The sequence below is a fragment of the Heloderma suspectum genome, chromosome 4, assembly GCF_057233095.1.
Source record: "Heloderma suspectum isolate Gila_16-S chromosome 4, 16-S_ref, whole genome shotgun sequence".
Taxonomy (NCBI): domain Eukaryota; kingdom Metazoa; phylum Chordata; class Lepidosauria; order Squamata; family Helodermatidae; genus Heloderma; species Heloderma suspectum.
Window position 1 is genome coordinate 244,368,598 of NC_139461.1, and position 20,982 is coordinate 244,389,579.

Genomic DNA, 20,982 nt, shown 5'->3' on the forward strand with positions numbered 1-20,982 from the left:
AGTCAGTGGGAGCTTAGTCCAACAAATCTGGAGGCTGGTTTATTCTATATAATGTTGGAATATAGTAACAGTCAAATGATAACTTATGATGGGGGAGTACAGTGTGCATTCTGCACTATCCTGATGACATGATTTGTGGTTCTTTACTTGGTGCCAGAATTGCTTCCTTTTCAGGTCCCGTTCAGTGGTGTGCGTTGTGTGCCTGCTTTGGTGGGGAAAAGACTTGCTTGTGCTTTTGTCACAGCTGACTATACCATCTGTGCCGGCATGATACAGGTCTGCCACTTTCTGCCCATTGTCCAAAGTTCTGAAGGCTTGAGTTTATTACAGGTGTCTTCTAGGAGGAAGCTGCAGCATAGATTTGAAAACACATTGCTCATATTTACTTCCTTTGAAGACAGAGGAGGGAGCCTGACAGAACTGCAGAAAGCAGCTAGTTAAATAGTTGTGAATACAGTTGTAGTTAAATACTTGAGAAGAGAGTGGGTGTGTAGTCTCAGCACTTCATTTGAACCAGGGTGCAATAAATTGGCCTTATACTTGCATTCCAAGACCACAGTTGAGTCTTGGGTAATGTAAAGTAGTAGTTTCGTGATTCTTAACGTAGCGTGGATTTCAGTATGTGAGATACAACCAATTACCACACTTCTGTGGCTACGAGTAGGGATATCCATGTCAGAGTAATCGGCAGGCAGGCATTGTCAAGCTCCTGCACCTCTGCCTTCATAGCTACTCTAGTGATGATAATATGCAATGTGGATTAGCCTTAAGCCAAGTATAATATAACCCCCCCAGGACCTTCCCAATTATTTTCTCTTCCTGTGTAGGAGAAAGATGAAGAAGAGGTCAACATCTCCCAGGAGTCGTCGGAAGAGGAGCAGTGAAAATAGCCAACTGATTCTACCTCACAGTTCAGTTTTCCTATTTCTTCTCAAGTTCTGGGACTGAGGAAGGAACAGAGAATCCTCACCCCTTTCCTGACCACCACTTCCTCAATGTCCTCGCAGTCAAAACAGCAACACTGGAGTACAGTGTAAAACAGATCAGCCATCACATTTGATGTGTAATGTTTAATGGGAGAACCACGTATTTGTTTTCCCCTCTCATTTGACAGGGTTAAAATTTTAGCCTACCAATTCATGTAGTTCTATATCAACCTTTCCAACGTGGTGCCCTCCAGACTGCAACTCCCATCATTCCCAGCTGGGACTGATGGGAGGTGAAGTAAAACACATCTGGAGGGCACCAGGTGGGGAAGACTGTTCTATATTCTGTTTTTTGGCCTGTCTCTTCAGTACACTCCTTGTAGAGAAAGGGGTATATAAATCTTTATAGTAACCACTTATTCATGTTGAAAAAGAGTGGACAGCCTAGTTATTCCTGAAATCAACCCTGATTTCCCCTTTAGAGAGACCATACCACCCTCCAAAAGGATACTTGGCAGTAGCAGGAAGTTATGCCATAGCGAATTGGGAGTATTATGTGCATTTTATTCTGGAATGTCAGTATAGTGGGAAAAGCCACAAAATTGAAAAGGAGGAAGACAGTAAATGTTTCCTATTGTAAGCCATTTGTGTAGGTCCTGGTTTTAGAGGATGTTACCTTGCCTTTTCTCACTCTATTTCCTGTGGTTGAAAAATAATATGGCTCTTTGCAGTAGCCCTGTACATTGTTGTTGATGGTATGCAGCTCAGCCCCAGTTTGCTGCCTTGGAGCCAAAGCATTTAGGCTTGCTATAGGTAAGATTGCCAGGATCTGTTCTTTATCTCTCATCTTGCCAATGGGAGCTTTTTCCAGTAACCACATAATAGTTCCTCTGATCTACTCCCATTGTAATCCCAACTGCCACTGCCCAGGTAGCCTAAAACCTGAAAGCTCTTTCCCTTGGTGCTCAGTCATTCTGCACAGAAAGGACTATGAATCTTCTTTGAAACCGGACAAAGGTTTGCCAAGACCAAGGAAAGCAGGATGGCAAAATCCCCCCTCCCCCCCACGCCCCACCTCTCTTTGGGTTTGGTGATGCTCTCCATTGATAATAACACAGTTAGTGTGTTAGCTACAGTTGTCTTTCCAAAACACATCGTCTTTCAAGGTTTTTCTCTTTCCTTTATTCACAACTACCTCTGGATAATTTAAGTTTCATTCTCTTAAAACATGGAGTTGCTGCTGTTTGTTGCTGCTGCTTCTGATGCTGCTGTACTGGTTACAAAGTTTTATTATTCCAACAGGATCTGTCTGGTTTTTCTCTGGAACTGATATATTACACTATAGATCATTTAGTTTGAGTTGACTTTTAAAACTATTGTGCTATTAAAGGGATAAAAGCGTACATTTGTCAGACTGATGAGTGATTGGGGAGAGGGAGGTTCTTTGGAGATGGCATAATTTCCAAGTGTCGGCTGTTGGCACTTACAGAATCCCAAAATTACAGTTGCTTCTGAAAGTAGGTCCGTGCTCCTTTAGGCCCCGGTGCTCAAAGATACCCATCTCTCTTTTTTCTAAGTAATAGACTAGAGGCAACTCCATTGGATAGTTTTTAATGATAGCTCACATTTTTAAGAGTATTTCCAGGTAGAGAGCTTGGCAAATGCTCACTCTGTCAATATGCCTAACAGCCACAAACCATGTTGAGGGTTGTGTCAGTTCCTGTGCTGATCACTTCCACATGGAGATATGTAATGGGTGGCACTTTCCAAATTAGATTCTGGTGCAACTCCTATCTCAAATGGCTTGGGTATCTGTCTCCCATACTTACACGTTCTGGTTTAGTACTACCTTGCTTAGAGAAGCTGCTGTCTGGATATAACCCAAGATTCAGCATCCTAGCATGAGACGTTCTATCCAGTGGCAACTTCTGTGTTAAAAACAAAAACCAACAGAAGATTAAGAGAACTTTCTCCTTGAACTGCTGTATAGTTCTTATAATTGCTGGAGAGATGGTTTTCCATCTGCCAAGACCAATGCATGGCTCTGCCTCTATTTTGCCTAAGTACTTTACAAAATATATGCAGTACTGGCCCTGCTGCTACCGAGACTGGCATCTTTCTCAAACCAGGTTGGCGTTATTTGCACAAAGCCTGAACAAATCACTTCTTCAATTTCCAGGTTGAGGATTAATGTGGTGGTTAAATAATGTCAGCATGAAGTTGAAGGGGAGTCTAACTTCATTGTTTGTCTGCCATTAGCCAGCTACCTGTCCTCTTTAATTTTTACAATGTTATAGTTGACATATCAGGGAAGTTGCAAGCAAGGGACAGTCTATTTCTGCCTCTTACAGTGCAATCCGATGCATGTCTACTCAGACCTAAGTCCCACAAAGTTCTGTGGGATTTACTCCAAGGTGTGTATAGGATTGCAATCATAAACTGTTAAACAGCTGGATGGTTCTTTCCCCATCCTGCTTGAACTTTTAAGCTAGCTGAAGCCATGGGTCTGAAAGCAGTTTGTGAGTTGTTTACTGATGCTGGTGGTGTTGGAAGTTGCCTATAAAGCAACTATTCAAGAACAGGCAGTGATGGAAAAATGATGGGGTGACCGGTGGTTTTGTAGGTTGTTGTGTGAATCTCTGATCCATTGCTAACAATTTCTTGATCTCCTATTTGCAGTTTACTTGAATAAAACAGTTAATTGATGTTTCAAGCCTTCCCTTTTGAGTTTTGTTTGAGGAGCGTCTGGGAATGTCTCCATGCTACCTCCAAAGCTGTAGTCAGTGAGCACTTGTACACAGTTTAGGCCTGTGAACTCGGAGGATCCTCCTTAAAAGGCACAAAGAGGAATCCTATCTGTCACGGCACTAAACTTGCCACTTCTTCCTTTGCTCCAGGGGTGTTGAACCTCAGGCTCGCGGGCCAAATCCAGCCCTCTGGAGTTCCCCAGATGGGCATGACCATTTGCCCCAATTCAGTTTGCTTGCTTTGCAGTATGTATTTAGAGCTAAACTAGGTTTGGCAGAAGTCCATGCTGCAATCAGGTATGCCACCAAATCCCTACAAAGTGGGGCAGAGAGGAGCATTTTAAAGCCTACTGCAGGCAGGAGCTGCTGAACCCTGCCTACGCTTCTCTCGTTGAAACAGCTTCTCTTTGGCCATCTTCATGCTAGTAACACAGACCACTACTCTACCCCTTCAGAGAAAAAACAGCCAAGAAACAGTCTGGGAGTGGGTGGTACAGGCATTGGGAGGGTTCAGTATGTGTACAACCCTTCAGTAGTTATGTAGAAAACATCTTTGGGTGAGAGCGGGTATTCATAGCCAGGTCTGAACTGTAGTTATGGGAGAGATACATCAAGGACACAATCCTATGCATGTTTAGACAGGAAAAAAAAGTCCTCCAAGTCCCAGCATTCCCTAGCCAGCATGGCTGGATAGGGAATGTTGGGTGTTGTAGGACTTAGGGTGCATTCCTATGCATGTTCAGACAAAGTCAAGCTGGCCTCACCCACTGGTGTGACAGTAACTCCAGTGAAAGACCAGATCTTTCTGGTCTTACTATATCCAAATCATGGATTTTCTTCCTAGTTTCAACAAACTGGTCCTAGTTCTCCTGTTTTGTTTAAGAGCACCATGGACAAACCTAGCTTAGATCTGACTGTGTTTATAACTAATATTGCCATCCCTTTTAGAAGGATGCAGCCCCCTTCCTGCTCATGAATGAATAGATGCACTGCAGTATCTGATTTAATACTAACATGTGACATGTATATCTAAGGTAGATGTAACAGTAAGAATTCCTATGTGGTGGGGATGGATCACAGCTGGGATTTGCAGAAGGGAGTGCTGGACCTTCCCCCTGTCTGCATTTTTCCTCCCTAAAACTAGCTTCTCAGCTGTTTTTCTCTTGCACTGGGATGTTACTTCTGGTCATTGTTTTTACCCTTTGAACCATTGTTGCTAGCCATATTCTGAACATGATAGGGGTGAATTCTGTTTTTGAGAAAAGATGTGGTCCAGCAGGTAAGGAACCCAGTACTTTTAAATTTCACAAGTTATAATAGGTTAGATCCAGACTGGCTCTATTAATAGAAGGGCTCTTCTGGTTGTGGAACAAATGGCCGAGCAGAGTCTCTGTGGGACATGGGAGACCATTTTTGCCAAATTCCCCTTCAGTCCTCCATGCTCCTCTGGAGGGTCCCTCCAACCCAGCAGCACAAATCTGCAGAGAAGGAGGGATCAGATGTCTACCGGTCATAAGCCAGGATCCAGTCCAATGTATTTATCATTTTGAATAATTCATTTTGGAAAGGCAAACAACGAATAGTGTCTCCTGTCCTCTCCTTTTCCTTCCAGTTTTTCCCTTTACAGACACAAAATGGAAGAGGGAGACAGTGCCTCCTTGGCACAATTTGGACCTAATCCAACTTTCCTGTGATGCTGGGAGCTGTAGTTCAACATATCTGGAGCATACTGGGTTAAGAAAAGCTACTTGAATCAGTTTTCAGTTGCTGTGTTATCAAAGGCCTAAAATAAACAAGGACCTTCTACCAGCAAAGAGTAAAAATAAGACGTTACTATCTATATCATGCCTGGGGGAGCTGAGACCGTCTTCTTCCCTGTTCAAACATCACGAGGGGGTTGTGGGGCCACACTGGCTAGCCAGATGGCTATGGTGTCAACACACATGAAAAGAGGCTGTATGTGTAAACTACTTACATATGTATAGAGCTGCGCCATGGCAAAGGGAATCCTGACTGGCCCTAGATCTCCCTCCACTGCCCTCTCATGGAGGAGGTTTACAAACATAGACCTACAGCTTTCAGCGCAGGGGGTTGCTTGAACCCCTTGCTATTGTAAAAAGTAGGGAGAAGCTTAAAGGATGCAACTTGCAGAGTTTTCTCAAGCACACATAACCTTCAAAGGACTTTATTTCAATGTAACATGCTGACACCAGTGCAAGCTGTTTACCTCCAGTTAGTCACAGGCAGACACCTAGCACTGATGGGGTAATCTGAGAATCTTACAATAGGTAACTGCAGCCTTTGTCTCTCATGATCGATGACGGACAGCATATCTGTGTGAGAAAACAAGCCTTCAGTAGCGCTATGAAGAGCAACACTAACTTGGAGCTTCTCTGTGCACACAAACGCTTACTGAGGGAGAACAGGATTCTGAAATTATATTGTTCTATAGCTAAGTATTTGCCTAAGGAGACAAAATGGTAGCCTTCAGTGAGCCTAGACCCCTAGCAGTCTAGTTTACTCCTACTAATGTGTCAATTCACATGACCAAAGCAGCACTTTGGAGGTTATACAGATGTGGGACCACTCAGACAAAAGGTTACAATTGAAGAATACCAATACGTTGAACTGCAGGCTGTTTGTAGGAGACAGTAAGATTACTACTTCCCCATGTGGTGACTTCAACTCAGATTAATTCAGCCACATATCTGCTCCACAAGTTTGACTCTACCAGAGTGAATTAAACCTGTGCACACTTAATGAAATGGAGGTAATTAGTGCAATATGCATTATGAGACCTTCCCTAGTGGTCTATTTGTAATTAGCAAATTAAAGTCACTTTATTTCCACACCCATAGCCTTTGTGTGTGTTTTTGACAGTGAAGTTATTTGGGACCAAAAACTGCATCATTAAGCATCAGACATACGCTCTCTTACAGTCTGTGTGTGAGGAAGACTAGCCAAAGAACTGAAAATTGAAACACTTTCTTGGGACAACAAAGGCAAATAGAACAGTCCTAATACATGTTTTGCCCAAGTCACTAGTGCAGCTTTCCAGTCACGCCAACAGGCTATGTCCATTAATTCCTAGCTCAGCAGCAACAGTCAGCAAGGGCTTTTCAGTTTCAACAAAGCCAGCGTGGTATCTCTGCACTGACACTTCTTCAGTCCGCCACAGCTAGTTCAATAGTAACAAGTTGTACTCGCAGAAGACAAGCATTAAAGGTTACAGGCAAAGCTTGACATTTTTGCCAGAGATGCTCCTGTTTAGAATGAATTTTATTTACAAAACATAGATGAGCGCCCAAATACAAAAGTCATCATTATAGAAAGAACCACCTGGTTGAACTCAAAAGTTTCATTGAAGGAAACAACTGCTCAGAAATACATGAAGGCCCCTTCTGACCGACATGCTAAACACTCTTTGCTAAACACCTTGCCAGCAAACCTGCATATAGCCATGCAAACATGATTTCTCGCACCGTTCAGCATCTGTTCATTACACACGTTTCAAGATGTAAAGTGAAGGATATTACATTGCAACCCCACTCTTCTGCTGCCCCACCCCCCAAGTACCTAGCTGTGTAGCTTCGCTGTTTTATTCATTTTCACTGTATCCATCAAGGGGCACATCACAGGTACCCAACAGCTAAGTGATATACCCATTATCTGCATAGGTTCATAGCACAGGTGGTAGCTAGCAAATGAGCTGAAATATTATAGCAGCTGCAGCTTCAACGCTGCTTATTCACAAACAGAAGCAGAGATCAGTTGGGTTTTTTTATATATAAAGCTGAGCCTTTTGAGGATTGTAGGTCATAGTACAACAGCCATTCAGTTGCATTTTACCTAATGTTTCAGAAGCTCCGGCATCTCCTCAACATCATATCAAGTGCAGACCAGGAGGAGAAGTATAAGGAATGTTATCGTGCCAGGTAAGAGCTTTCCCAGATCCAAATGCAAACTCCCTGTGCACTGGATGCATAAGGGAAGCTGTGTTGACAGCAGGGCCTGAACCCACTCACCTTCTCTCACTGCAAGCTAAGACAGGGAGGACGCAGTATTAAAATGGAAAGGAAGAATACTGGAGGGAGACAGTATTGAACTGGGAAGAAAGGCAGCAGGTTCAAAGTGAATGGCATTTGGGAGCACTTCAAGTTGGCACGCATGCCAGGTAGATGAAGTCAGCCATCCACGCCCTGTTGTCAGTCTGAGCCGAGTGGCATCAAGCTTTCACATCCAAAAATGAACCACGGTAGGGCTGGTATCCTCCCCACCCTTGCATCACCTGTAACATACAACAGACACATTCACTGCATTTACCATCAGTTAGTACAACTGTCATACCTTCATCAGCAGTAGTCTCATCTTATGAGAACGGACATTTTCCACAGCTGAAAACAGGCTACATTTGTGATTAAGAGCAATGAACTGTCAGTTTCCATTTGAGATTCTGCTTTTGCCATCCTACTGTTTCAGCCAAATCAGCTGATTAACTGGAAATCCACTGTAACAAGCCAGGGCCAGAAAAAAAGAACCTGGACACTCCTGAGCTACTGCTTGAGATAAAGGCAATCAATACAACCAAAGAAATCGACCAAAGAAATACAGTACACTGGAGACTCAATTTTCAATAAAGCCTCTGCTGAAGATCTATATTATGGGGCGCCTTATGTAACTGGGGCTACACATAATGTAGCTTTTGTTGGCAGATGCAGTAGTTAAGCCAATGGAAACTTTCATCTTAATTCTCTGAGCTACCCCTTGGTGGAACTTTATTGGGGGCAGGTGTCAGGCATCCTTCCTGTAGCTGCCTATGTTACATCTGTTTTCTAAGAACTTCAGCTAGCAAAACCAAATGCAAAGAAAACGACTGTGTTTATATTTTACAGACAGATCGTGAAAATAAGCTGAGAAATACTATTTTAAAAAAAACTTTTAAGGTCCTAAGTACCAGCCCTAAACACAGCTGAACCAAAATTTCAGATTCCTAAAAAACAGAATCAGATTTCTAGATACTGAGTATCTGGGAGTTTTTCCAGCCCTGGTAGGCTTCAAAGTATTTTCATGGTTCTGTTAACAGATCACTGTCTAAATTATGCCACCATGAAAAGGGACGGACAAGGATTGCACATTTCAGAGCCTAAATCAAGCTCATTATTAATACATACAGCATAAATATTAGGTACACATAATATAAAAGCTATGCACATATCTTTATTAGTACAACCCCAACACATAAATATTACTTGAGTCACTGACCAAACTTTTAGCCAAGCTTCATGCTTGTCAGCATTACAAAAAGAATGCTTGGCTTCTTTAGTGTTGCTCACACCCTTTACATGGTAACTGAGCAATAGTGCTTGTCCATGGAATCACACTGGCTTAACATGATGGTTCTCAAACTTCTGGAAACTGACCCTCTCCTTTCTTCAGGGGAAGGTTTCGTGTACTCTTTTGTCAACTGGAAGTGCCAGAGAACAAGCTTGCAAAAGGTGGAAGGTAGAGAGAGACTCAAGACACTTTCAGAGGGAACATTTCATGAACAACAGCACACCTGCGACATGGGAATTTTGCCACAGCGCTCTACAGCAGGGGTCAGCAACCTGTAGCCCCAGGACTTCATGTCACCCTCAGTTTAATTTCATGTAGGTGGCTGGGGGAGGGGGGGTGTTGTTATCTCACTGTTCTCAAGAGAGATAAAAACTGAGGTGTGATCATCTTAACACCCGCACACACACACACACGGAGGGAGGGAGGGAGGGAGGGAGGGAGGGAGGGAGGGAGGAGGAGGTAGCTATGGCCCTGCCCACTCCTGGCATGTGGCCCCTGAGAGATTACCTTTGAGGGAATGTGGCCCTTGATGGGAAAAAGCTGCCCAATCCTAGAGGATCTTTCACCTAAGCTTAGAATTCCTATGCTTGGCAAGCATCTCACACACCTAAAGATGGGATGCGTGTTATGGACTACTCTGCTATTTATCCCTTTCCCCAGCAAAAATGAAAGCACTAGGAACTCATTCATTGCACACACAAATATAGGGCTATTCATGCCTTCTAGCCTAGGTGCCCCAAGTACAACAGAACCAGACATACAAAACTGCTGAGGTGAGAAAACCAAACAAAAGTGTTTGAAAACCTAGTGCTTAGATCTATTCTTCTTCCCTTTTCCTGGAATCAACCCACATCCAAGTCACAAAGCAAATCACATACACAGACCCACAAGAAGAGTTGTCCTACACTGAAGCATGGTTCTTTGTAGATTGTAAAATAGGTCCCAATTCAGCTCACCTTCATGTCCTCTGGCTCCACCAGAAGCTCCTGCTCAGCCTCATGCAGCTCTTCTGCGGGGTCATAGCTGTACATTGGCAGCAAGTGATGACGTAGCCGGTCATACCTGAGACACAGATTGGCATGTGACACCCCTTTGATATACAGCCTTTATCAAAATAAAACCTACGCTTGCTCTCATGCAACTGGAAGCAAGCTGTACCGCTAAAACCATGACAGTGTCAATCAGGGTTGATCTAGGTCAGTGAAGTAATCTCACGGGATGGGTACAGGAGATAACAATTTCTGTACTACAAATAATTCCAAACCTATCAGCTTTAAAGACTGGGCACAAACCCAGTTTTAAACCCTTAAACATTAAACAGTTTTAAACATTAACCCCTTTTTTTCTCCCAGCCTCTTCCATCAAACAGGGAAGAAATGTTATCCCCACAGTAGATACAAGGACCCAAGACTCAGCTCATAGAGTGGGTTTACCCAGCCATCATTTTTTCAACTAAATGTAGTATCTTTTGAAAATGTATTTTCAATTTGAAATTCCACCATTACCCAAATTAACAAGAAAAACAACAGCAAAGCAGAGATGATCCTGCATTTCTCAAATTCTTCACTATTAATGATGGGGCAAACCGCTCTGCACATTTTAAACCTTAGCCATGCAAGCACCTCCAGCTTTTTGTCTTATATTTATGAACATATACCTATAGATTCACAAGTAGTATGTATATTATATGCAATATATATGCAAATGTAGTCATAGTAAAAATGTAATCTATGAATTAAAATAAACTCAGAGGCTTCCGATCATTCAATGCAGAGTTTGAGGAGTGGCAGAGGCAATCTCCACCTCCCCGTGCTCCTGCCCCGCATCTTTCACTGGATGGGCTTTTTAGCCCATCTAGTGGCACTTCTGAGGGCGAGCAAAAGGAGGCTGGAAGAGGCTTAGGATAACTCATATCCTAGCCTCTCCGGTCTCTGCTCCCCACCCACTGGAATTGCCCCTTTTCCTACTCTCGGAGGTTGATTTTCTGACCTCAGAGGGCAGCAAGAGCAGTTCTTTCTGCACTGTCTCTGACCTCAGAGGTAGGAATCCCCAGTATCCTGTGAGGGCAGAATCCCCAGTATCCTGTAGCCCCTCAGACGATGTCTGGAGGCCACAGGGGTACCCTAACTGTAGAATATTAGGACAATTCCTCTGCTCCAATGTGGCAGCCCAGTTCTACCTTAACTATCACTAAGAAGTATTCATACAACCCATTTCCCATGTGGTGACAGGTTTTTATAGCTGAGCTGTTTCTCAGAACCTAAATTCTTCCTACTATGTAACCTAAATGTTCTTCCTTTAGCTGAAACCCCATTCATCCTTTCCTGTCATTACTGGCCACTTAAGATGAGATGCCAATCTGCTCATAGCAGCCACCTGAAAACTTGTGTCACCAGTGACAATGATAATTCTTGTGTAATAGGTGTTCCATTGCTATACATTACTAATAAAGGAAAGATGAAAATGCTTGACCTAATGCATATTTTTACTAGACGTCTAAACTCAGTCCCCAGAACTGCAATGTGAAAAAGAAATCCCAACAAGCCACACCAGGCGAAAAATATTCATGGTTGTCGGAGTGTTCCAGAGGCGAGGGCGGGCAGGACCTGGCCATTATAGCCATACCCCTGAAAAGTCTCCCCTGCAGGTATCTCATGAGACATCAAGATGGACAGCGTCAGCCCTATCACCCTGGCAACTAGGGGGATGCTGCTCCTTCTTGATGCTGTAAGCAAGCCCAGAAGGCAGCCTGCCTCTGCCTATGGGAAGGCACAGCTTCACTCTTGGCTTTCACTGGGCCTCGGAGGGCAGTGCAGCAAGGCCCTGCTGTCTCAAGCAGGGGTAGGTCCAGGCACAATTTTAGGCCCCAAACACTAAGAATTCCGTGGATGGTTCTAGATTAACCTCGTTGCAAATGAGCCAACAAACATTACTAGTCCACACAAGCATTCATTAGCAAGCAAGCCTACCCTGCGTATCAATATTAGTCATTTGTACTGTAAACAAACAAAAGTCAGACTCCCAATTGTTATAAATCTTCCCTGTTTGGTTGCCTGGAAGATATTCTCATTCAACACAGATGGCTAGACTAGCGGCTATATGCAAAATGGATCTATATACACTCTTGCTCTACAAAAACTCTCGTGGGACAAATTCATTTGAGAGTTAAAACAGGCCTTTTTCCAAGAAACGTGGAGACGGTGCTGAAGGGTGTTTATTGTTTTAACAATATAAGATAAGGGTGGACTGGTTAGTTTGCTAACAAAGTGTGTCCCCTCACTGAAATACACCCATTTTCCAGGGCAGTTCAATGGCAGAAACAGAAGAGGATTGCAACAGTTGAATATTCATTATTGTCAACCCCCTACCCCACCATTAATAATTAGCATTATTGTACCTCAAGTTATCTCGTGAAGTAACCTATCACCGCTCTATATCTAGAACAGCCTACAGCTGATAGCAATACACAAAGACTCCTCTATTTTCATGCTGAGTCAAAAGCTGTTTTCTCTAGAAAGAAAGGAGTTAGTTCTGAAGAGCCACATAACTCAAACTACCTATTTCTAACACGATCTGATTACTCTCCCCATGCATTCTCTTACCTTCTCTTCTTCTGGATATACATCATCTGCAATGTGAAAGGGAAGGGGGGGAGACAATTATGAGAGAAGCATATACACAAGTCTGTTCTGCGGATTATTTCTCCTTATAGGGAATGAAGCATGGAACAAGAAAGAGAAAGAGTAACAGTGCAAGAGATGCCAGCAGCAAGAAAAGCATTGCCTGCATTACACCTGTCTTAAGGCACAATCCTGGCAATGGGGATGTCACGAGATATTAGCCTACCGGATGTATGTGGAGCACTCAGCTCATTAGAAACATTGGCTCTTGGGTGTCAGATGACAGCAAAGATATTGAGAGAAGCAGCTCCATGACAATACCACAAACCATACTGCAATCTCTTTAGCCCAGAGGTGGGCAACCTCGGGGGCCAATTTCAACCCCCCAGAGGCTGTGCCCCCACTGCCATGCATGCATACACAGGGGCTGGTCACACAACACACTAATCCATACTCAGCAGTTGAGTGTAGGTTATTCGTTGAACTGTGGTTTAGCATGTTGTCTGAACCCAGGACATTTTCCACACGGTGGCTTGTTAACCATGCGATGTGGCTTGTTAACCACCCTGAACAACCCAACAACAACCATGGATTCTCAAGATGGCTTGTTAGAGAAAAATAAGCCACACGGCATGGTTAACAAGCCACCCTGTGAAAATCACACTGCATTCAGACAACACAATAACCCACCCTGCAGAAAATGTGCTGCATTCAGACAACATGATAATCCATAGTACAACAACCACCCACGGTTCAACGTCAACCCACATTCAACCGCTAGGTTGGTGTGTTGTGTGAACCCAGCCACACACTTCCTCCCTAATCCCAGCAACTTGAATCATGATCACTGGGAGGAAGGCAAGCTTAAAGCTTCTTCCTCGTCCCAGCAATCTGGGACTACAAAGACATCTCATCAGAAGGCGCTCTTAGACACCAGCATCTAATTTCAGGTAAACAAATGCATGAACTTTTCCCAGACCTTGTTTAATATGTAGGCATCTCACAGATTCTAGTAATGGCCAAGCTAAGTGTAAATGAAAGCTACCTGTATTGCAGGACAGGGGAGAGGGGTCGTCTGAGACCTGAGAGAGTCTCTCTAGCTTAGGGATAGGCAATGTGGTGCCCATGGGCACCAATGTGCCTACAGACCCCTTTTTGGTGTCTTACCCCTCCCACTTTTAAAAAAATTAACACATTTTCTTATTAGCACCTGGGACTGCTGTAAAATAGTTTTCTGTTGGTGCTGAAAACTGTGGGTTCAAAGGAGTCGTTTAGTGTCTTGGCACTCAGACCCTACATCTGCCATGCCTCCCATGGAGCATTTGTGGTGGTGCCCAGGATGGTTTCTCAAATTGCCAAATGTGCCCATGGTCCAAAAAGGTTCCTTAACTCTGCTCCAGCTCATCAGGAAGGGGCAAATGGTTTGGAAAGAAGGTGTATTTTTATCTTGCCTTGTAGAACGGGAGGGAAGAGGAAAGAAGACAAGGCTCACCAGGCTACAGTGGACCAAAGCGTTTCTCCATTCCCCCATCTCCGGTTACGGCACTCCTACAGTTAGTCAAGAATTCCTCTCATGGCAAAGCAAGCAAAGCATAAACAGCAAAATGCCAAGCCACCCAAATACCCTATCCCAGGTGTCCTGTCCATCCACACAGGGCTCACTTCTATCTAGGGGCAATCTGGAAATGCTGCTGGTGAGAAACAGACACTTCTGCAGTCAAGCACAAAAGACTATGGCAGCAATCATTTGTCCAACACCTTAATTGGAACCAGCTACTTCTACAAGAACAGATGGCTGTTTGCTCAGGAATGTATACCGAAACATTTGTTCTTTCAAGGGAAAAAATAGTTCTGCGCATTCCGTAATTGTAATAAAGCGTGGAGGTAGAGCTCTTCTCGTTTAATTCAAGCCACTCACCACAGCCATGACGACTCCGACAATGGTGATAAGGAAAAACGGCACCAAAATATAGGCCACCAAAGAGTCATGAGCTGGCTCAGCAGAAGTGGGCATGGTGGTGTTACTCATGGCATAGGAAATTGTTGCTCAAGGTGGACCAGAGAAGCAGCTTCTGTCTTCATTGGGAAGTCCACCTCACAATCACAAAAACAAACAGTATAAGATTAAAACACATTCTTCAAGCTGCCATAATCCACTTCTCTGCTCCCCACCACCACCACCACCAAACAGCTGTGCATGAAAGGACAGTACATTAAGTCACAGGGCAGTCACATGTCACCGCTCACACTAGATTCAGTGCTACAGTCCTGGAGAACAAAACCCTTTTAAGTAGTATTTAGCCTTGAGCCATGGTCAACAGCTGACTGAACCTGAGACAAAGGATCAAAAGGCATGAAAGGAGATGCTTTATCTTCACCACTCTCCAATCAATCAGTGCAGTCTGCTTGAGACAGTTGCATTCTGAAGAAGCAGGTCCAAAACAAGGCAGAAAGAGAGAATACTGGAGAGGAAAGCCAAGGCAGTGATATTAGAATTTTGGCCCACCTAGCACTAGGCTCCTTCTAGAAAGTAGAGCAGAAGCTTACTCATCCATCCCTGCTTCTAGATGTTTCCTCAATAGGGACATGCTGTGGGATCGTGGAGAAGGGCAGCCTCCCTCAGCTCACTAGACATCCATCTGTCTGCAGTGTTTGCAAAGCATTTATTTATTGACTTATTTGATTAGTATCCCACCTTTCTATCAAGAAAAATGGCACTCAACGTGGCTTACACCATAAATAAAACTTGATTAAAACAATGTAAAACAAATGCATTAAACCACAATTAAAAACACAGCAGAGTAAAAACAGCATCCAACCCAACAGATCCGCTTACACACCAAAGGCCTGCTTGAATAAAAAGGTATTTGTGGAAGGACAGCAGACAGAGAGTGAACATAGCCTCCCGCAGCAGGAAATTCCACAGCCTGGGAGCATGGCTCCTTCATGGTGATGTTAATATGCCCCACCCATCAGCCCAAATGGGAAAGCCTATCTTGGGACCAAAACATAAGCACCCCATGTACAGGCAAATGCAGACTTAGAATGCTGGGCCAGGGAGTCTGGACTCCCAATTTATGTTCAAACATGTTTGCACAGCTGAGGCTAGTGCGCCAACTGCACCCATTCCTGGAGATGTCTCATCTGGCCACAGTCATGAATGCCTTAGTTACATCCCATTTGGACTACTGTAAACGCACTCTACACGGAGCTGCCTCTGAAAAGTGTTTGGGAACTTCAGCTGGTCCAGAATGCTGCAGCCAGACTGTTAACTAGGGCCAGTTACAGGGAGCATGTGACTTCCTTGTTACAACAGCTTCACTGGCTACCAGTTTGCTTCTGGGCACAACTCAAAGGGCAGTTATATATGACCTATAAAGCCCCATACAATTTGGGACCAGGGTACCTGAAAGACCACATTCTCCCATATGAGCCTGCCTGGGTTTTAAGATCTTTGGGGGAGGCCCTTCTCTTGGTCCCACCACCATTAGAGGCATATTTGGTAGAGATGCAAGAAAGGGCCTTCTCAGTGGCTGCTCCCAGGCTCTGGAACTCCCTGTCAAGGAAGACTAGGTTGGCCCCCGCTCCATCCTTCCACCAGGAGGCAAAGATTTTTTATTCATGCAGGCCTTTAGCAAATAAGCTTGTCTGTTGCTGAAGGGGGTTTAACTGGTTGGGTGCTGTGTCTTTTATTCTAGTGTTTTTCATTGTGTTTTTAATTGATTTGTTTTTATGTTATGTTTTAACCAAGATCTTGTTTGTATTTTTATTGTTGGCCACCTTGAGTGCCATTTTTGGCAGAAATGCAAGATAAAAATTTGATGATGATGATGACATAGTAAAATGTTTGCTGCTAGCTGGCTGGCGTGGTCAGGGCTGTTACTTGCTTAGCAAAAGGTTGCTGCTTCTGGCCCTGTTGCTGGAAGAGAGTGGGGAGCTGTTCCTAAGGAAAGGAGTGTAGCTCAGTGGCAGAACACAAGCTTCCCCTCGAGAAGGTCCCAGGTCCAAGCTCTGGCATCTCCAGGTAAGATCTGCCACCTGAAACCCTGAAGAGCCACTGCCAGTCAGGGTAGACAACCCTGAGGTAGATGGACCAATAGTCTGACTCAGTATAAGGCAGCTTTGTATGTTCTTAAGGTTTCCAAAGAGTACAATACCACATAGCTCCATATCTTTCAGAGCACTCCCCTTCCCATGTGAAACATCTTAGGGATTTTCAATTGGAGGTCTCTTCCACGCTTGAGAAGAGAGTGCATTTTCCTCAAAGTGACTGACTTCTTCAGAGACCTTCATCCCAAATGCAGCTGAAATATTGGCCTCATCCTGGGACGCAACTACCATCTAGCTTTGTGTCAGTGCAAGCAATGAGATTTAGGAAGTCCAATAAAACAAGTTCCTCGTGGACCCCTCAAGGAAGCCCTTTTACCAAACTCTTCCCCCCACTCCCCCAGCCTCTTCACCCATCCAAAAGCTTTAGGATGGGTGAGGTCTTTAAGCAAGCACTTCAGGTAAGTTCTCCAAGTACATTTTCATGAGAAAACTGCAATTACATAAACTGTTACTGCAGGTGATTCGCCCTTATCATACCAGGCATTTTTGCAACAAAGAGAGAAATATCAGGAAAGAACAAATGACAACTTGCTCTGATCCAAGTGAAGACTTGAAGATACATATAAGAATTATCAGGCCACAAAAACTTTTAAGCCTGCCCACTTACACATACCAGCGCATCACAAGATGGCTTGAGCATTATGCATCCAGCGAACTACTCACCTCCTAGAAGGAATTGTTAGTCACTCTAGGCTAGCCTTCTCCAATCTCATGCCCTCTATATGTATTGGACTACAGCTCCCATAATCGCTGGCCTGCATGGCCATGCTGGTTGAGGAGCATGGGAGCTGAACACCAAAACACTCTGGAAGACACAAGGTTGGGGAAGGGTAGCCTAGGCAATTAGCTAACTACAAAGCTTCTGATGTGACTGTGTGAACGCACTATGTATTATACCACCCCTCGCCAACCCGGTGTCCTCCAAATGTGTTGGGACTACAATTCCCAGCATCCCCCAGCCAGCCATGCACAGGTTGCATTACACAGTGTATGTATATATCTACACAACAGACATAACACAAGGCAGCTTGTTGGGGCTAATATTAACAACTTCCAACAACAAACAGCCCCTCACGAATACCTTTCTTGTGGCAAACCATGGTTACAAGCACTAAGGATGAAAGAACACACTGAAGCAGATAAACCCTCACTGGAAGGGTTTAGGAAGGGAAAGAGGAGGGAACGGGATAGCAAGACACTAGTGGAAGACTCCATTACAACTCATGCACAGAAATCTTACTGTGGGACTGCAGGTTATTGTGGGAAGAACAAAAGGAATTTTATAACATTGTCCATAGCTCAGTGGTAGAGCACATGTGTTGCATGAAGAAGGTCCAGGGTTCAGTCCCTGGCTTCTCCAGGTAGGGCTAAGAAAGAATCCCACCTGAAACCCTGGACAGCTGCTGCCATTCAGTGTAGACAAAACTGGGCTAGATTAGCCAATAGTCTGATTCAGTATAAGTCAGTTTCCTATGTTTCCTACCAATTAAAGGCAAACACAAACCAAATATGGAACCTAGCTTGAGCTACAGAAGTCAAGGAAACACTGAGGAATCCAGTGAACTCGAAACCCAGAAGAAGAGTACCCATTTCAGAGAAGCAGAAGAGCTTCATAAAGAACTACTGTAGAAGTTCAACGCTGGCAAATCTCCAACACCATGTGAAGAAAGCTCAAAACTGAGAGGTGTGTCTATGCTGTATACATGCATGACAGAATTAACCTAATGGACAGAAGGCATTTGTTTGGATACAGCCATTTTCTTTGCTGTGTCTGAAAGCCCAAACACACAGCACCAATATGTGTCCATTTATACCCTACCCTTTATCTAAGGAGCCGAGAATGTTACATGGATATTATCATATTTTACACTCACAGCCGCAATAGCCCTCAGAGTTGCTGGCTAAATGGAGATTTGAACTGGGAAACTCCATCCTCTATACCACACTGGCTTTCTGTGACCCATTCTGCAAGCGTACATTCTTGGCTTGATTTCATTAAATATGAAGAACATACTGACTGGAAAAATGTCTGTATGAAGCACTGCCCATTACAATGTCAAGGAGAGCCAGTGCAGTGTAGTAGTTCACATGTTAGGTCAGGACTTGGGAGAGGCAGGTTCTAGTCCCCACTCAGCCATGAAGCTCACTGGGTAACCTTGGGTCAGTCACTAACTCTCAGCCTACCCTATGTCACAGGGTTGTTGGGAATATAAAATGGAGAGGAGGAGGACCATATAAGGCCCCTTGGGTTCCTCACAAGAGGAAAAAAGTGAGATATAAACATAATTTAAAAAAATATATATTTTCCAAACTGTGTTGGCACCATTTGCTCTGCAATTTCACAGCCCCTGTTACTTCCTACTTTTCACTACAATAATAACAGAGTAGGTTTTGAGGAATTCATCAGGAATCCGGCCCAAAGTTACTACCTCAACAACCAGACACCGTTTCCCCTTTTCAAGGAACAGAATTACAGTAACCATCCATACCCCACAGAAAGGCTTCATGGAATCACCCCAATCCAGAGGTAAAACTAACAAACAAGCTATGATCGCAAGCATGAAACCTGTAAGAAAAGGAAGGGGTCATTCACCCTGCTGTTTTGCAGTGATATGCCAGAAATGCAATCAGGCCCTGCCCCCATAAGGAACTAAATTTTTCACACTAAGGGTGCAATCCTATGAACGTTTAGACAGAGAGAGAAAAAAGTCCTACAGCTCCCAGCATTCCCCAGCTAGGCATGCTGGCTAGGGAATGCTGGGAGTTATAGGAGTTTGTTCCGTCTAAACATGCACAGGATTGCGCCTTAAAAGACTCTACGATGCTCTTAAGAGCAGGGATCCATTGTTCTATCTTGAACTATGGCAGGACAGGTTTAAAGCGGCATAAAATCAATCCGTTGTTAGCCGATCCCCTTCAAGTTACTGCGGGCTCGGTTCAGAAACGGGGCCCCCTGAATCTCAGCACTTCCAGCCCACCTTCTTTCCAGCCCCGCTCACACCGCGCTCCAAACAGACAGGGGCAGAATCTGACGGTAAGGCTATAATTCTATCTACCCCTTCATTTGGGAATAAGCCCTACTTAACTCGGCTTACTCGCGGGTAGGCACGCAGAGGAGCAGACGCTATATATGCAAAGCACGGCACAGCGATTCGCAGGAGAGCGTCCCCAGCGTCACTTGGCAAACTGGGGCCAGAATTCAGGGCGGGCCGAGTCTTACTCAACAGACCGAGATTTAAAGCCCGTTCTCGTACCCCAAGCCAGAGCATAACTTACCCGCTTCGGCACTCGCGGGGGCTACAACAACCGCTCCCGCGGCAGACGCATCTCCCTGCCAAGAGGCATGGCCCGAGCCTGGGGGAGAAATAAGAGCACACGGAAGCATGGGCGATGCTCCCCCGCCCGGCTTTCAGCGCTTCCTCCCAGCCATCTTCGCCTTCGCCTAATCCACTTCCCCATTGGCTTTGGCTGCGGCGACCTCTATTCCCCCACCATGCCCACCCCGCTCGGTAGCGAGAAACGGGCGCGCCCCCGGGCGGTCCACCGCCTCCTCACCTGCGCCCCGTTGCTCACGCCCCCACAGCTACCGCCAGGAAGGGCCGAGCGGCGCGTGACTGACAGCGCGCGCCAGAGGGGGAGCGCCGCGGCCAATCCTCGACTGGCGGGGAGGAGCGCGGGCCGGGCCGGGCCGGGCCGCGCAACGTGCTGTGGATAGGTGAGGGCGGCAGAGGGCAGCAGCCTCCTGTATAAACCTAAACGAAGACGGTAGGAAAGCGTCAGGGGTTCTGCTGTTGTTGTTGGTTGCTGGAATAGAGGATTATCTCCCTGCGCCTGGCAGTGTGTACACCATCCTCATTTGCTGTTTTCTTACCCGTGCGTGCGTGCGTGCATGCATGCATGCCTTCAGTCTGGAGATATCCTTTTGGGCTGTGAAGAGCTCCAGAAGGATCTTTCCGAACTGGGTGAGTGCTGAGTGGTCAACTAATTTATTTATTTATTTACTGTATTTTTATCCCGCTCCTCAGCCAAAAAAGGCCCCCGGAGCGGCTTACAATCAATGAACAAAGAAGACAGCCCCTGCCTGCAGGCTTACAATCTAAAAGAGACACGACACACAACGAAAAAGCAATGGGGAGGGGAGAAAAAAGAATTAGGTGAACTGTCAGCAGGGCTGGTGGGATGGCTCTGTTCCCCCCTCTCATCTCCCAAAGGAGGGGCAGTCCAACTGGAGCAGGCCCTGATGTT

The 20,982-nt window shown here is 45.0% G+C and overlaps 2 protein-coding genes across 11 annotated transcripts in view; one reads left to right on the forward strand and one right to left on the reverse strand.

Annotated features, from left to right (window-relative positions):
• The window catches only part of HMGA1 (high mobility group AT-hook 1), a 29,807-nt gene extending 23,286 nt beyond the window's left edge, over window positions 1-6,521 (forward strand). For all 9 annotated transcript variants that reach the window (XM_084853008.1, XM_084853015.1, XM_084853006.1 and 6 more), the window contains one exon: window positions 828-6,521. In XM_084853008.1, the coding sequence (XP_084709134.1) occupies window positions 828-884 (57 nt within the window). In that variant the 3' untranslated portion in view covers window positions 885-6,521. The remainder of the gene's footprint in view (window positions 1-827) is intronic.
• SMIM29 (small integral membrane protein 29) lies at window positions 2,523-20,334 on the reverse strand. Of its 2 annotated transcripts, XM_084853016.1 has the most exons (6): window positions 20,293-20,334; window positions 20,014-20,091; window positions 14,546-14,721; window positions 12,610-12,635; window positions 9,964-10,069; window positions 2,523-7,961 (listed from the first exon to the last, which is right to left on the reverse strand). In XM_084853016.1, exons 3-6 carry the CDS (start codon window positions 14,654-14,656, stop codon window positions 7,899-7,901), a joined length of 306 nt encoding a protein of 101 aa, XP_084709142.1. In that variant the 5' UTR covers window positions 14,657-14,721; window positions 20,014-20,091; window positions 20,293-20,334; the 3' UTR covers window positions 2,523-7,898. The 2 variants fall into 2 exon arrangements, with proteins under 2 accessions (XP_084709142.1, XP_084709143.1); XM_084853017.1 differs by lacking the exon at window positions 20,014-20,091 and having other exon boundaries at window positions 5,833-7,961.
• Between the last annotated feature and the right edge of the window lie 648 nt (window positions 20,335-20,982).

Excerpts from the sequence above, each read along its gene's own strand:
- SMIM29 (XM_084853016.1), bottom strand. The coding sequence starts at position 14,656 with ATGAGTAACACCACCATGCCCACTTCTGCTGAGCCAGCTCATGACTCT. Across the intron at positions 10,070-12,609 it reads TATATCCAGAAGAAGAGAAG|GTATGACCGGCTACGTCATC; the intron begins GTAAGAGAATGC and ends TCTGTGTCTCAG. Across the intron at positions 7,962-9,963 it reads TGGAGCCAGAGGACATGAAG|GTGATGCAAGGGTGGGGAGG; the intron begins GTGAGCTGAATT and ends TGTATGTTACAG.